This window comes from Anomaloglossus baeobatrachus, chromosome 10 (genome assembly GCF_048569485.1).
Source record: "Anomaloglossus baeobatrachus isolate aAnoBae1 chromosome 10, aAnoBae1.hap1, whole genome shotgun sequence".
In the NCBI taxonomy this organism is placed as follows: domain Eukaryota; kingdom Metazoa; phylum Chordata; class Amphibia; order Anura; family Aromobatidae; genus Anomaloglossus; species Anomaloglossus baeobatrachus.
The window spans coordinates 205,491,205-205,508,987 of NC_134362.1; the positions used below are offsets into that span (position 1 = coordinate 205,491,205).

The 17,783-nt window shown below is 50.2% G+C and overlaps 1 protein-coding gene across 1 annotated transcript in view; it reads left to right on the forward strand.

Annotated features, from left to right (window-relative positions):
• Nucleotides 1-17,783, forward strand: part of PHKB (phosphorylase kinase regulatory subunit beta) — a 117,667-nt gene that overhangs the window by 79,447 nt on the left and 20,437 nt on the right. The window contains exons 8-11 of the mRNA XM_075325442.1: nucleotides 7,336-7,399; nucleotides 10,159-10,254; nucleotides 10,748-10,945; nucleotides 13,543-13,709. Of these exons, the coding sequence (XP_075181557.1) occupies nucleotides 7,336-7,399; nucleotides 10,159-10,254; nucleotides 10,748-10,945; nucleotides 13,543-13,709 (525 nt within the window). The remainder of the gene's footprint in view (nucleotides 1-7,335; nucleotides 7,400-10,158; nucleotides 10,255-10,747; nucleotides 10,946-13,542; nucleotides 13,710-17,783) is intronic.

A 17,783-nucleotide genomic window follows, 5' to 3' on the forward strand; every position in this document is an offset into this window, starting at 1 on the left:
CACCCTGGGCATCTCCTGTATATAATTATATATGTACAGCCGGTATAACCTGGGCATCTCCTGTATATAATTATATATGTACAGCTGGTATAACCCGGACATCTCCTGTATATAATTATATATGTACAGCCGGTATAACCTGGACATCTCCTGTATATAATTATATATGTACAGCTGGTATAACCTGGGCATCTCCTGCATATAATTATATATGTACAGCTGGTATAACCTGGGCACCCCTGTATATAATTATATATGTACAGCCGGTATAACCTGGGCACCCCTGTATATAATTATATATGTACAGCCGGTATAACCTGGGCACCCCTGTATATAATTATATATGTACAGCCGGTATAACCTGGGCACCCCTGTATATAATTATATGTATACAGCCGGTATAACCTGGGCATCTCCTGTATATAATTATATATGTACAGCTGGTATAACCTGGGCATCTCCTGTATATAATTATATATGTACAGCCGGTATAACCTGGGCATCTCGTGTATATAATTATATATGTACAGCCAGTATAACCTGGGCATCTCCTGTATATAATTATATATGTACAGCTGGTATAACCTGGGCATCCCCTGTATATAATTATATATGTACAGCTGGTATAACCCGGACATCTCCTGTATATAATTATATATGTACAGCCGGTATAACCTGGGTATCTCCTGTATATAATTATATATGTACAGCCGGTATAACCCGGGCATCTCCTGTATATAATTATATATGTACAGCTGGTATAACCTGGGCATCTCCTGTATATAATTATATATGTACAGCTGGTATAACCCGGACATCTCCTGTATATAATTATATATGTACAGCCGGTATAACCTGGACATCTCCTGTATATACCGTAATTATATATGTACAGCTGGTATAACCCGGACATCTCCTGTATATAATTATATATGTACAGCCGGTACACCCTGGGCATCTCCTGTATATAATTATATATGTACAGCCGGTACACCCTGGGCATCTCCTGTATATAATTATATATGTACAGCTGGTATAACCTGGACATCTCCTGTATATAATTATATATGTACAGCCGGTACACCCTGGGCATCTCCTGTATATAATTATATATGTACAGCCGGTACACCCTGGGCATCTCCTGTATATAATTATATATGTACAGCCGGTATAACCTGGGCATCTCCTGTATATAATTATATATGTACAGCTGGTATAACCCGGACATCTCCTGTATATAATTATATATGTACAGCCGGTATAACCTGGACATCTCCTGTATATAATTATATATGTACAGCTGGTATAACCTGGGCCTCTCCTTCATATAATTATATATGTACAGCCGGTATAACCTGGGCATCTCCTGTATATAATTATATATGTACAGCCGGTATAACCCGGGCATCTCCTGTATATAATTATATATGTACAGCTGGTATAACCTGGGCCTCTCCTGTATATAATTATATATGTACAGCCGGTATAACCTGGGCATCTCCTGTATATAATTATACATGTACAGCCGGTATAACCTGGGCATCTCCTGTATCTATATATATAATTGCCTTATTCTGTCTGTCTGTCTGTCTGTCATGCTCCAAAATTGTGTCCTTACGGTGACACAAAGCTGATTGGCCGCTGGGCTCGCCATGGCCCCGCCCCCCCACACGGATTGGCCGCTCGCCCAGGCTGCGCCCCCACACGGATTGGCCAGCCGCTCGCCCAGGCTCCGCCCCCCCCACAGATTGGCCTCTCGCCCCGGCACCCTGCAGGCATTGGCAATTCAGCCACGCCACGCCCCGCCCCCCTCACGCAATGCACGTTAGCTCTGGCCCCACCTCCTCCCTCCCCCCGCGCATTTCTCTAACTGACACGGCTGTCACGGAGGTGAGTACGGTACTCCCTATCCCCCCCCAACCCCCCCCCCCCCCCCGGCCCCCGCTCCCAAAGGGGTGGTGTGGATACTCGCATGGTTACAAGCGCTGTCACGGAGGTGAGTACTGTACTCCCTCCCCCTCCCCCGGCCCCCGCTCCCACGGCAGTGGTGGGAGTGGTGTGGATACGTTGGTAACCATGCTCGCATGGTTACAAGCCCATCAAGGTCCTGCTGCGCCGGAAAGTCCACACGCACACACACAAACATACACACACATCAGATCACACTCACACTCACTCTCATACACACCTCACACACACCTCACATCGCATCCACATACTCACGACATCCTGGGATATCGCTTGCTTCTCGGCGGCGAAAATGTGCTGTTGTGATCTTCCAGGACCTGACGGAGGATCACATGGCCAGAAGCATGTGATATCCCCGGATGTTGTGAGTATGAGCGCGTAAGTGCGATATCGTCAGTGTCTGTGTGTGTGAGTGGATGCGATCGGGTGTGTGTGAGTGGATGCGATCGGGTGTGTGTGAGTGGATGCGATCGGGTGTGTGTGTGAGTGGATGCGATCGGGTGTGTGTGAGTGGATGCGATCGGGTGTGTGTGTGAGTGGATGCGATCGGGTGTGTGTGAGTGGATGCGATCGGGTGTGTGTGAGTGGATGCGATCGGGTGTGTGTGTGAGTGGATACGATCGGGTGTGTGTGTGAGTGGATGCGATCGGGTGTGTGTGTGAGTGGATGCGATCGGGTGTGTGTGTGAGTGGATGCGATCGGGTGTGTGTGTGAGTGGATGCGATCGGGTGTGTGTGTGAGTGGATGCGATCGGGTGTGTGTGTGAGTGGATGCGATCGGGTGTGTGTGTGAGTGCATGCGATCGGGTGTGTGAGTGTCGGCAGAGGAGCAGGGCGTGCTGGAGGAGGCTGGGAGCAGAGAGGCTGATCATGGGGAAGAGGGAAATGCTGATGCTGAAGGAGGCTGGGATGGGAAGGCTGGGAAGAAGGAGGCTGGGAGGAGAGAGGCTGATCCTAGGGAAGGCTGGGGAGAGGAGGCTGATGCTGAGGGAGGCTGGAAGGAGAGAGGCTGATGCTGAGGGAGGCTGGGACGAGGGAGGCTGATGCTTAGGGAAGCTGATGCTGGAGGAGGCTGGAAGAACAGAGGCTGATGCTGGTAGAGGCTGATGCTTGGGGAAGCTGATGCTGGGGGAGACTGGGAGAGGAAGGCTGATGCTGAGGGAGGCTGGGAGGGGGAGGCTGGGAGGAAGGAGGCTGGGAGGAGAGAGGCTGATCCTTGGGAAGGCTGGGAAAGGGAGGCTGATGCTGAGGGAGGCTGGAAGGAGAGAGCCTGATGCTAGGGACAGAGACGCTGATGCTGGGAGGAGAGAGGCTGATGCTGCGGGCAGAGAGGCTGATGATGCGGGTAGAGAGGCTGATGCTGGCGCAGCATGGCGGATGGAGCACGTTTGGTAATGCGCAGCATGGCGGATGGAGCACGTTTGGGAGTGCGCAGCATGGCGGATGGAGTACGTTTGGGAGTGCGCAGCATGGCGGATGGAGCACGTTTGGGAGTGCGCAGCATGGCGGATGGAGCACGTTTGAGAGTGCGCAGCATGGCGGATGCAGCACGATGGCGAGTGCGGAGTATGGCGGATGGAGCATGTTTGGGAGTGCGCAGCATAGCGGATGGACCACGTTTGGGAGTGCGCAGCATGGCGGATGGAGCACGTTTGAGAGTGCGCAGCATGGGAGATGGAGCACGATGGGAGGTGCGCAGCATAGGGGATGGAGCACGATAGGGAGTGCACTGCATGGGGGATGGAGCACGATGGAGAGTGCCCAGCATGGCGGATGGAGCACGTTTGAGAGTGCGCAGCATGGCGGATGGAGCACGTTTGGGAGTGCGCGGCATGGCGGATGGAGCACGTTTGGGAGTGCGCAGCATGGATGATGGAGCACGATGGGGGGTGCGCAGCATAGGGGATAGAGCACGATGGGGAGTGCGCTGCATGGGGCATGGAGCACGATGGGGAGTGTGGAGTATGGCGGATGGAGCACGTTTGGGAGTGCGCAGCATGGTGGATGGAGCACATTTGGGAGTGCGCAGCATGGCGGATGGAGCACGTTTAGGAGTGCGCAGCATGGGAGATGGAGCACGATGGGGAGTGCGCAGCATGGCGGATGGAGCACGATGGGGAGTGCGCAGCATGGGGAATGGAGCACGATAGGGAGTGCGCAGCATGGCGGATGGAGCACGTTTGGGAGTGCGCAGCATGGCGGATGGAGCACGTTTGGGAGTGCGCAGGATGGGAGATGTAGCACGATGGGGGGTGCGCAGCATAGGGGATGGAGCACGATAGAGAGTGCACACCTCCCCCCAACACACACACACGCGCGCGCGCGCGCACTGCACAACACACCACACACACACACACTGGAAACCACAAACAACTGCCCTACACAGACACCCACACACAGACAACGCTGCACACACAAATATACGCACATACTGCACATATATATAACAAAAATCATACATGAACTACACAATACGTAAATTCTAGAATACCCGATGCGTAGAATCCGGCCACCTTCTAGTATAATTATATATGTACAGCCGGTATAACCTGGGCATCTCCTGTATATAATTATATATGTACAGCCGGTATAACCTGGGCATCTCCTGTATATAATTATATATGTACAGCTGGTATAACCTGGGCATCTCCTGCATATAATTATACATGTACAGCTGGTATAACCTGGGCATCTCCTGTATATAATTATATATGTACAGCTGGTATAACCTGGGCCTCTCCTGTATATAATTATATATGTACAGCTGGTATAACCTGGGCATCTCCTGCATATAGTTATACATGTACAGCTGGTATAACCTGGGCATCTCCTGTATATAATTATATATGTACAGCTGGTATAACCTGGGCATCTCCTGTATATAATTATATATGTACAGCTGGTATAACCTGGACATCTCCTGTATATAATTATATATGTACAGCCGGTATAACCTGGGCATCTCCTGTATATAATTATATATGTACAGCCGGTATAACCTGGGCATCTCCTGTATATAATTATATATGTACAGCCGGTATAACCTGGGCATCTCCTGTATATAATTATATATGTACAGCTGGTATAACCTGGGCATCTCCTGTATATAATTATATATGTACAGCTGGTATATCCCGGGCATCTCCTGTATATAATTATATATGTACAGCTGGTATAACCTGGGCATCTCCTGTATATAATTATATATGTACAGCCGGTATAACCTGGGCATCTCCTGTATATAATTATATATGTACAGCCGGTATAACCTGGGCATCTCCTGTATATAATTATATATGTACAGCCGGTATAACCTGGGCATCTCCTGTATATAATTATATATGTACAGCCGGTATAACCTGGACATCTCCTGTATATAATTATATATGTACAGCCGGTATAACCTGGGCATCTCCTGTATATAATTATATATGTACAGCCGGTATAACCTGGGCACCTCCTGTATATAATTATATATGTACAGCTGGTATAACCTGGGCATCTCCTGTATATAATTATATATGTACAGCCGGTATAACCTGGGCATCTCCTGTATATAATTATATATGTACAGCCGGTATAACCTGGGCATCTCCTGTATATAATTATATATGTACAGCCGGTATAACCTGGGCATCTCCTGTATATAATTATATATGTACAGCCGGTATAACCTGGGCATCTCCTGTATATAATTATATATGTACAGCCGGTATAACCTGGACATCTCCTGTATATAATTATATATGTACAGCCGGTATAACCTGGGCATCTCCTGTATATAATTATATATGTACAGCCGGTATAACCTGGGCACCTCCTGTATATAATTATATATGTACAGCTGGTATAACCTGGGCATCTCCTGTATATAATTATATATGTACAGCTGGTATAACCTGGGCATCTCCTGTATATAATTATATATGTACAGCCGGTATAACCTGGGCATCTCCTGTATATAATTATATATGTACAGCCGGTATAACCTGGGTATATCCAGTATAACAATTATACAATCTAATTTTTTCGTGTTTTGCCTCATTTTTCCGTCATTTTTTTTTCGTGTTTATCTTTTTTTTTTTTTTTTAGTGTTTTGCACAGTTTTCCCTCCTTTTGTCTCCTTTTTCTTGTTGTCTAATTTTTCCTGTTTCGTCTAATTTTTTCCCCATTTTTTTGTAACATTAGTTTGTCTCATTTTTCCCTCCTTTTCTCATTTTGCCCATGTTTTGTCTTTCCCGTGTTTTGTCTTTAGTGTTTTGTACAGTTTTTCCTCCTTTTGTCTCATTTTTCTCGTGTTTTGTCTCGTTTTTCTCGTGTTTTGTCTCGTTTTTCTCGTGTTTTGTCTCATTTTTCTCGTGTTTTGTCTCATTTTTCTCGTGTTTTGTCTCTTTTTCTCGTGTTTTGTCTTTTTTTTTGTTTTGTCTCGTTTTTCTCGTGTTTTGTCTCGTTTTTCTCGTGTTTTGTCTCGTTTTTCTCGTGTTTTGTCTCGTTTTTCTCGTGTTTTGTCTCATTTTTCTCGTGTTTTGTCTCATTTTTCTCGTGTTTTGTCTCTTTTTCTCGTGTTTTGTCTCATTTTTCTCGTGTTTTGTCTCTTTTTCTCGTGTTTTGTCTTTTTTTTTGTTTTGTCTCATTTTTCTCGTGTTTTGTCTCTTTTTCTCGTGTTTTGTCTTTTTTTTTTTGTTTTGTCTCCTTTTTCTCGTGTTTTGTCTCCTTTTTCTCGTGTTTTGTCTCATTTTTCTCGTGTTTTGTCTCTTTTTCTCGTGTTTTGTCTTTTTTTTTGTTTTGTCTCCTTTTTCTCGTGTTTTGTCTCGTTTTTCTCGTGTTTTGTCTCGTTTTTCTCGTGTTTTGTCTCGTTTTTCTCGTGTTTTGTCTCATTTTTCTCGTGTTTTGTCTCATTTTCTCGTGTTTTGTCTTTTTTTTTTGTTTTGTCTCCTTTTTCTCGTGTTTTGTCTCCTTTTTCTCGTGTTTTGTCTCCTTTTTCTCGTGTTTTGTCTCATTTTTCTCGTGTTTTGTCTCTTTTTCTCGTGTTTTGTCTTTTTTTTTGTTTTGTCTCCTTTTTCTCGTGTTTTGTCTCGTTTTTCTCGTGTTTTGTCTCGTTTTTCTCGTGTTTTGTCTCGTTTTTCTCGTGTTTTGTCTCATTTTTCTCGTGTTTTGTCTCTTTTTCTCGTGTTTTGTCTTTTTTTTTTGTTTTGTCTCCTTTTTCTCGTGTTTTGTCTCCTTTTTCTCGTGTTTTGTCTCCTTTTTCTCGTGTTTTGTCTCCTTTTTCTCGTGTTTTGTCACATTTCGGGGTGAGGGCCCCTCATCCGTCCGTCCTCCCCCGGCTTTCCCCTCCATCTTATTGACCAGTTCTCTCCGTTCTCTGCAGCTCGGTCGGACTGGCTAAAGCCGCGCTAGAAGCCATCGATGGATTCAACCTCTTTGGAAACCAGGTAACGTCATTTACCCTCTGTCCTTTCATCCTTCAGACTGCGGATTGCTGGGGCCGATGTCCCTCCATAGTCTGCAGGTACAAAACCTTCCCAAAATTCACTGCTGTGTTCATCCTGAGCCTCCTGATTCATGACTCTAGTATGCCGCACAGTGTGGATTGACACCTATAGATCAGGCATTCACACACACGCGGTGATTTCAAAGCCTCCGCTGCGGTCCTTTGAAGCCGGCGTTTTCGGGAGGCCCGGGAATTGAAATTTGGGCTTTGAAAGCGGCTCTGCGCATTAGATTCAGTGCACGGCGCTGTCACACGGGGAAGTTTAGAGAACGCCGGCAATACTATGATGATTGATGTATTAGAATCTGCAAAAAAAATATATATATCTTTCACTTTTATATTTTTTTTTTGTGCGGCGCAGCACGGCTCCCGGATAGAAAGTCGCTCTTTATCTTTTTAATAGACTCCGCTGTTAATATAGAAGCCAAATACCGCCGAGCGTTCACGAGCCCGCGCCGCCGCCGCGCCTCATCCCGGATCATCAGCAACAAAGAACAGTGCTATATATGGTATCCAAAAACGTATTATCCAAGTCCACAGCCAGCGCCAGAGATCTGCGCCGATATCTCCGCGCGGTTTTCCCGTCGTGTGGTAATGGCGCGGCTGATGCGATTCCCGAATAGGCGGAAAGGGCTTTTTTTTTTTTTCTTTTCTTTTTTTTCTTCTTTTCAAACAGCTTCGTGCAGGTCTGGGATGACGGCATTCAGGGGAATCGATGGATGACTCACAAACGCTCGTCACAATAATGTGCCGCTTATCCACCGCCGACACTATATACTCTATACTGTACACTCTATACTGTACACTATATACTGTACACTCTATACTATACACTACACACTATACACTCTATACTATACACTACACACTATACACGCTATACTGTACTCTATACTATACACTCTACACTATATACTATACACTCTATACACTACACACTCTATACTGTACACTCTATACTGTACACTCTATACTGTACACTCTATACTGTACTCTATACTGTACTCTATACTGTACTCTATACTGTACTCTATACTGTACTCTATACTGTACTCTATACTGTACACTCTATACTGTACACTCTATACTATACACTACACACTATGCACTCTATACTATACACTACACACTATACACGCTATACTGTACTCTATACTATACACTCTACACTATATACTCTACACTATATACTATACACTCTATACTGTGCACTCTCTACTGTACTCTATACTGTACTCTATACTGTACTCTATACTGTACTCTATACTGTACTCTATACTGTACTCTATACTGTACACTCTATACTGTACACTCTATACTGTACACTCTATACTGTACACTCTATACTGTACACTCTATACTGTACACTCTGTGCACTCTATACTGTACACTCTATACTGTACTCTATACTGTACACTCTACTGTACACTCTATACTGTACACTCTATACTCTATACTGTACACTCTGTACACTCTATACTGTACACTCTATACTGTACACTCTATACTGTACACTCTATACTGTACACTCTATACTGTACACTCTATACTGTGCACTCTATACTGTGCACTCTATACTGTGCACTCTATACTGTGCACTCTATACTGTGCACTCTATACTGTACACTCTATACTGTGCACTCTATACTGTGCACTCTGTGCTCTCTATACTGTACACTCTATACTGTACACTCTATACTGTACACTCTATACTGTACTCTATACTGTGCACTCTGTGCACTCTATACTGTACACTCTATACTGTACACTCTATACTGCACTCTATACTGTGCACTCTATACTGTGCACTCTATACTGTGCACTCTATACTGTGCACTCTATACTGTGCACTCTATACTGTACTCTATACTGTGCACTCTATACTGTGCACTCTATACTGTGCACTCTATACTGTACACTCTATACTGTACACTCTATACTGTACACTCTATACTGTACTCTATACTGTGCACTCTATACTGTGCACTCTATACTGTGCACTCTATACTGTGCACTCTATACTGTGCACTAGCCATCAGGGATCATCAGTATATAGTCCATTCCTAATTGTCAGCTGGGTGCTGTGTAGCACGGGGGAGAGGCGTGTGAGGCTGCGCACGGGGGAGAGGCGTGTGAGGCTGCGCACGGGGGAGAGGCGTGTGAGGCTGCGCACGGGGGAGAGGCGTGTGAGGCTGCGCACGGGGGAGAGGCGTGTGAGGCTGCGCACGGGGGAGAGGCGTGTGAGGCTGCGCACGGGGGAGAGGCGTGTGAGGCTGCGCACGGGGGAGAGGCGTGTGAGGCTGCGCACGGGGGAGAGGCGTGTGAGGCTGCGCACGGGGGAGAGGCGTGTGAGGCTGCGCACGGGGGAGAGGCGTGTGAGGCTGCGCACGGGGGAGAGGCGTGTGAGGCTGCGCACGGGGGAGAGGCGTGTGAGGCTGCGCACGGGGGGAGGCTAGATTGCGCCATATGTCCTGATCTGCTGCATACTCCATGACTGTTGTACTCACCTCGTCCCTCCTGAGTGTGGGCCGTCCGTCCTCTGCGCTCGTTGCGATCCTGCGCCCGGAGCGCTCGCATTATCACCTCTGACTTCTCTTGTCTGCAGAATTGTATTGAATCTTCTGCTTCGATCCCGGCGCTGGCTGCAGGCGATCACTGACTGACGTATGTTGATTGACGCTGTGGTTTCCTCCTCTGCAGGGCTGCTCCTGGTCCGTCATATTCGTGGATCTGGACGCGCATAACCGGAACAGACAGACGCTGTGCTCACTGCTGCCCCGAGAGTCGCGCTCCCATGTAAGTGCGCGCCGCCGAGGTTAATTACAGGACCTGACGGGAAACTAATCATATGGCCGTGCGCCTTGTTATGTCAGTGCGGAGCCTCGTTATGTCAGCGCGGAGCCTCGTTATCTCAGCGCGGAGCCTCGTTATGTCAGCGCGGAGCCTCGTTATGTCAGCGCGGAGCCTCGTTATGTCGGCGCGGAGCCTCGTTATGTCAGCGCAGAGCCTCGTTATGTCAGCGCAGAGCCTCGCTCACCAGGACCCCGGCAGCATGAGAAGTTCTGCTGCTTCCTAATTCCCGGCCATTTTCAAGACTTCCGCTTGCTGTCAGTGAATAGGAATGCTCCATCTTGACCTAATACTTCTCACTGCTGGGTGTTTGTTACAATTGTCTCCAGTCTGGGCAATAAGAGTGGGAGCCGCTGTATTACCGGGGTGCCCCCTCCTCTAAAATGGCCCCCTTTCCCCTAATTATTTTTTATCGTTAACCCTTCCTGTTCCCCCTCAGAACACGGACGCCGCGCTCCTCACCTGCATCAGTTACCCGGCGTTCGCGGTGGATGACGACGCGTTGTTCCATCAGGCCATGGACAAGATCGTGCGCAAGCTGAAGGGACGGTACGGCCTCAAGCGCTTCCTCAGGGACGGGTTCAAGACGGCGCTGGAGGACGAGGAGCGGCGCTACTACAAGCCGGCCGAAATCAAGGTATAGCGCTAATGACTGTGCCGAGCGCCACAGGTAGGGGGCGGCGTAGAGAAAAAGGGGCAACAGGCAGCGAGCACATGGGGCGCCCCGGTCATCTCACCGCGTGCATTACAGCAGATCATTCCCAAGCTTTGCACATGTTTCACTTCTCGTATCGTTTCCCTCTCTGCGGTGATGGCGGCCGTTCATCATCGCGCCGTTTAATTTCACAGCTCGCTACAAGTTTACACAGGGAATGAAGCGGCGTCGGCGGAGCGGTCGTCTCCCGTACACGCCATTATCTGACTATTAGAGCCCACCGCGGTCTATTTACCCTCACACTCTGCCCCATCCGTCTAAGTCCAGGCAACGGCCTCCGCTCTGCTTTTTACACTTTCTCCTTCTTTCGCTTTCTCCTTCTTTCGCTTTCCTCTTCTTTCGCTTTCTCCTTCTTTCGCTTTCTCCTTCTTTCGCTTTCTCCTTCTTTCGCTTTCTCCTTCTTTCGCTTTCTCCTTCTTCGCTTTCTCCTTCTTACGCTTTCTCCTTCTTACGCTTTCTCCTTCCTTACGCTGTCTCCTTCTTTCGCTTTCTCCTTCTTTCGCTTTCTCCTTCTTTCGCTTTCTCCTTCTTTCGCTGTCTCCTTCTTTCGCTTTCTCCTTCTTCTTCGCTTTCTCCTTCTTACGCTGTCTCCTTCTTTCGCTTTCTCCTTCTTTCGCTTTCTCCTTCTTTCGCTTTCTCCTTCTTACGCTTTCTCCTTCTTACGCTTTCTCCTTCTTTCGCTTTTTCCTTCTTTCGCTTTCCTCCTTCTTACGCTTTCTCCTTCTTACGCTTTCTCCTTCTTACGCTGTCTCCTTCTTTCGCTTTCTCCTTCTTTCGCTTTCTCCTTCTTTCGCTTTCTCCTTCTTACGCTTTCTCCTTCTTTCGCTTTCTCCTTCTTTCGCTTTCTCCTTCTTACGCTGTCTCCTTCTTTCGCTTTCTCCTTCTTTCGCTTTCTCCTTCTTTCGCTTTCTCCTTCTTACGCTTTCTCCTTCTTACGCTGTCTCCTTCTTTCGCTTTCTCCTTCTTTCGCTTTCTCCTTCTTTCGCTTTCTCCTTCTTACGCTTTCTCCTTCTTTCGCTTTCTCCTTCTTTCGCTTTCTCCTTCTTACGCTTTCTCCTTCTTTCGCTTTCTCCTTCTTTCGCTTTCCCTCCTTCTTACGCTTTCTCCTTCTTTCGCTTTCTCCTTCTTTCGCTTTCTCCTTCTTACGCTTTCTCCTTCTTACGCTTTCTCCTTCTTACGCTGTCTCCTTCTTTCGCTTTCTCCTTCTTTCGCTTTCTCCTTCTTTCGCTGTCTCCTTTCGCTTTCTCCTTCTTTCGCTTTCTCCTTCTTTCGCTTTCTCCTTCTTACGCTTTCTCCTTCTTACGCTTTCTCCTTCTTACGCTTTCTCCTTCTTTCGCTTTCTCCTTCTTTCGCTTTCTCCTTCTTTCGCTTTCTCCTTCTTACGCTTTCTCCTTCTTACGCTTTCTCCTTCTTACGCTTTCTCCTTCTTTCGCTTTCTCCTGCTTTCACTCTCTCCTGCTTTTCGCCTGCTTTCGCTTTCTCCTGCTTTTACTTTCTCCTGCTTTCACTTTCTCCTGCTTTCACTTTCTCCTGCTTTCACTTTCTTCTGCTTTCGCTTTCTCCTGCTTTCGCTTTCTCCTGCTTTTACTCTCTCCTGCTTTCACTTTCTCCTGCTTTCGCTTTCTCCTGCTTTTACTCTCTCCTGCTTTCACTCTCTCCTGCTTTCGCTTTCTCCTGCTTTTACTCTCTCCTGCTTTCACTTTCTCCTGCTTTCACTTTCTCCTGCTTTCACTTTCTTCTGCTTTCGCTTTCTCCTGCTTTCGCTTTCTCCTGCTTTTACTCTCTCCTGCTTTCACTTTCTCCTGCTTTCACTTTCTTCTGCTTTCGCTTTCTCCTTCTTTCGCTTTCTCCTGCTTTTACTCTCTCCTGCTTTCACTTTCTCCCTGCTTTCACTTTCTTCTGCTTTCGCTTTCTCCTGCTTTCACTTTCTCCTGCTTTTACTCTCTCCTGCTTTCACTTTCTCCTGCTTTCACTTTTCTCCTGCTTTTACTTTCTCCTGCTTTCACTTTCTCCTGCTTTCACTTTCTTCTGCTTTCACTTTCTCTGCTTTCGCTTTCTCCTGCTTTCGCTCTCTCCTGCTTTCGCTCTCTCCTGCTTTCACTCTCTCCTGCTTTCACTTTCTCCTGCTTTTACTCTCTCCTGCTTTCACTTTCTCCTGCTTTCACTTTCTCCTGCTTTCACTTCTTCTGCTTTCGCTTTCTCCTGCTTTCCGCTTTCTCCTGTCCTTTCGCTCTCATCCTGCTTTCGCTCTCTCCTGCTTTCACTCTCTCCTGCTTTCACTTCTCCTCTTTACTCTCTCCTCTTCACTTCTCCTGCTTCACTTTCTTCTGCTTTCGCTTTCTCCTGCTTTCGCTTTCTCCTGCTTTCGCTTTCTCCTGCTTTCGCTTTCTCCTGCTTTCGCTCTCTCCTGCTTTCGCTCTCTCCTGCTTTCACTCTCTCCTGCTTTCACTTTCTCCTGCTTTCACTTTCTCCTGCTTTCACCTTCTTTCTCCTTCTTACACTCTCTTTTTTATCTCCAGCTATTTGACGGCATCGAGTGTGAGTTTCCGGTGTTCTTCATCTACATGATCATTGACGGTGAGTCCCCGCAGGCTCTGCACTGGCGGCTCTGGGGTGCAGGATTTGATCGTTTTGGTCGCTCCTTATTGCCACTTAAAGGCGTTTTACCAGACTATCTCCACTCTCGGTAAGTATCGGAGGGGTCCGACTTGATCACCTGCTTCTCCCCCGTGTGCCGGGCTTGTTGGGGCAACGGTGGAGTCTTTTCTACAATATGTCAGCGGGGGTCGATATCCCGCACTGATGTGTTCCCTTATGGAAGGTTGTGACGTCTGCGCGTCATTAACCTGCGATAGTCGTCCTTCCCTGCGGGGGTTAAACACGTTATTCCGCAGAGCAGTAAATCCCGGCTGGTAACGAGCTCGTTTACTGGTCCCCATTTAGTTACGACAGAAAGTGATTGATTAGAAGACGATAATGTCCCGCTCCATCTGTTACCACCGCACAGCAATGAATGTGTAAACAGCGCTGCACCCCCCCAACAAAGAGAGCGAGCGCCCACGTCCTGCGCAGCACCGCACAGCAATGAATGTGTAAACAGCGCTGTGATCCCCGCAACAAAGAGAGCGAGCGCCCACGTCCTGCGCAGCACCGCACAGAAATGAATGTGTAGACAGCGCTTCACCCCCCCAACAAAGAGAGCGAGTGCCCACGTCCTGCGCAGCACCGCACAGAAATGAATGTGTGAGCGGCGCTGCACCCCCCCAACAAAGAGAGCGAGCGCCCACGTCCTGCGCTGCGCAGCACCACACAGAAATGAATGTGTAGACAGCGCTTCACCCCCCCAACAAAGAGAGCGAGTGCCCACGTCCTGCGCAGCACCGCACAGAAATGAATGTGTGAACGGCGCTGCACCCCCCCCAACAAAGAGAGCGAGCGCCCACGTCCTGCACCGCGCAGCACCGTACAGAAATGAATGTGTGAACGGCGCTGCACCCCCCCCAACAAAGAGAGCGAGCACCCACGTCCTGCGCAGCACCGCACAGAAATGAATGTGTAAACAGCGCTGCACCACCCCCAACATAGAGAGCGCACATATCCTGCACCGCACAGCAATGAATGTGTAAAGAGCGCCACACACTGCCCAACAAAGAGAGCGAGCGCCCACGTCCTGCGCCGCGCAGCACCGCACAGAAATGAATGTGTGACGGCGCTGCACCCCCCCAACAAAGAGAGCAAGCGCCCACGTCCTGCGCCACGCAGCACCGCACATAAAATGAATGTGTGAATGGCGCTGCACCCCCTCAACAAAGCGAGCGAGCGCCCACGTCCTGCACCGCGCAGCACCGTACAGAAATGATTGTGTGAACGGCGCTGCACCCCCCCAACATAGAGAGCGCCCATATCCTGCACCGCACAGCAATGAATGTCTAAACAGCGCCACACACTGCCCAACAAAGAGAGTGCCCACGTCCTGAGCCGCACAGCACCGTACAGAAATGAATGTGTGAACGGCGCTGCACCCCCCAACATAGAGAGCGCCCATGTCATACACCGCGCAACACCGCACATAAAATGAATGTGTAAACGGCGCTGCACCCCCTCAAAAAGAGAGCAAGCGCCCACGTCCTGCGCCGCGCAGCACTGCACAGAAATGAATGTGTGAATTGCACTGCACCCCTCAACATAGAAAGTTCCCACATTCTGCGCCGCATAGCAATGAATATGTAAACGGCGCTGTACCCCCCCCAACATAGAGAGTGAGCTCCCACATCCTGCACCGCGCAGAAAAATGAATGTGTATACGGCGCTGCACCCCCCCAACAAAGAGAGCGCCCATGTCATACACCGCGCAGCACCGTAGATAAAAGGAATGTGTAAACGGCACTGCACCCCCCCAAAAAAAAGAGAGCGCCCATGTCCTACACTGCGCAGCACTGTACAGAAATGAATGTGTAGACTGCGCTGCACCCCCCAACAAAGAGAGCAAGCGCCCACGTCCTGCGCCGCGCAGCACCGCACATAAAATGAATGTATGAACGGCGCTGCACCCCCCCCCAACAAAGAGAGCGAGCGCCCACGTCCTGCGCCGCGCAGCACCGCACATAAAATGAATGTGTGAACGGCGCTGCACCCCTTCAACAAAGGGAGTGAGCGCCCACGTCCTGCGCCACGCAGCACTGCACATAAAATGAATGTGTGAACGGCGCTGCACCCCCCCAACGTAGAGAGCGCCCACATCATGTACCGCACAGGCATGAATGTGTAAACAGTGCCACACCCCGCTCAAACAAAGAGAGTGAGCGGCCATGTCCCCCGCCGTACAGCACTGCACAGAAATGAATGTGTGAACGGCGCTGCACCCCCCAACAAAGAGAGCGAGCGCCCACGTCCTGCGCCGCGCAGCACTGCCGCACAGTTCATGGAAAGTAATGGGAGATGCAGCAGAGCCGTGCGCGCTCCAAACAAATGCATATAATGAAAAGTTAAAAAATGTTTTAACCCCTGCTTGCTGGGCCCAAATGATGAGTTCAGGAGTCTGAAATCCATCCTGACCGTGTGCTGAGGACGGATGATCCGAGCTTTCTATGGGCCCCGGATCCGTCCCCGCACCTCTGTGCTGGATACATGAAGGTTTCCATACAGCGACTTTCAGCAGAGATCTTATCACTTAGAAGAATCTTACAAGATCCCCCCTTTAAGTTGAAGCTGGCGTTTTTCTTTTTCTGAAATCATGAACTAAAAATAAATCAATATAAAAATGATCGCCATCTGCTCGGCACGCGCTGCGCACAGATCACCGCACGTGTGCGGCCGCGCAGCTGCTGCTGTGTAACTCCCATCAGATCAGACGTCTCAGCCTTCATTCTTCTTCTTCTTTTTTTCTTCACCTTCCCGTTCTTTCTTCTTCCTCTTTCTTCCCTCCCTCCTCCCCTCTACCTCCCACCCTCCTCCCCTCTCACCTCCCCCACCCTCTCACCTCCCTCCCTCCTCCCCACCCACCTCCCTCCCTCCTCCCCTCTCACCTCCCTCCCCTCTCACCACCCTCCCTCCTCCCCTCTCACCTCCCTCCCTCCTCCCCTCTCACCTCCTCCCTCCTCCCCTCTCACCTCCCCTCCCCACCTCTCACTCCCTCCATCCTCCCTCTCACCTCCTCCCCCCTCCCCTCTCACTTCCCTCCCTCCTCCCCCCCTCTCACTTCCCTCCCTCCTCCCCTCTCACCTCCTCCCCTCTCACCTCCCTCCCCCTCCCCTCTCACTTCCCTCCCTCCTCCCCTCTCACTCCCTCCCTCCTCCCCTCTCCCTCCCCCCTCTCACCTCCCTCCCTCCTCCCCTCCTCTCTCCTCCCTCCCTCCCCCCCTCCTCTCCTCGCACCTCCCCTCCTCTCTCCTCCCTCCCTCCCCCCCTCCTCTCTCCTCCCTCCCCCCCTCTTCTCCTCCTCCCTCCCCTCTTCTCTCCTCCCTCCCTCCCCCCCCCTCTTCTCCCTCCCTCCCTCCCCCCCCTCTCTCTCTCCTCCCTCCCTCCCCCCCTCTCTCCTCCTCCCACCCCCTCCTCTCTCCACCCCTCCCTCCCTCCCCCTTCTCTCTCCTCCCTCCCTCCCCCCTTCCTCTCCTCCCTCCCCCCCTCTCTCTCCTCCCTCCACCCCCCTTCTCTCTCCTCCCTCCCACCCCCCCCTCCTCTCCTCCCTCCCCCCTCCCACCCCCCCCTCCTCTCTCCTTCCCACCCCCCCTCTCTCTCCTTCCTCCCTCCCGCCCTCCTCTCTCCTCCCTCCCTCCCCCCCTCCTCTCTCCTCCCTCCCTCCCACCCCCTCCTCTCTCCTCCCTCCCCCCTCCTCTCTCCTCCCTCCCTCCCCCCCTCCTCTCTCCTCCCTCCTCTCTCCTCCCTCCCCCTCCTCTCACCTCCCTCCCTCTCCCCTTCTCTCTCCTCCCTCCCTCTCCCCTTCTCTCTCCTCCCTCACTCCCCCTCCTCTCTCCTCCCTCCCTCCCTCCCCTCCCCCCTCCTCCCTCCTCCCTCCCCCCTTCTCTCTCCTCCCTCACTCCCCCTCCTCTCTCCTCCCTCCCCCTCCTCCCTCCTCCCTCCCCCCTTCTCTCTCCTCCCTTTCCCTTCTCTCTCCTCCCTCCTCTCCCCTTCTCTCTCCTCCCTCCCTCCCCCTTCTCTCTCCTCCTCCCCTCCCCTTCTCTCTCCTCCCCTCCCTCCCCCCTCTCCTCCCTCCTTCCCCCTTCTCTGTCCTTCCTCCCCCCTTCTCTGTCCTCCTCCCCCTC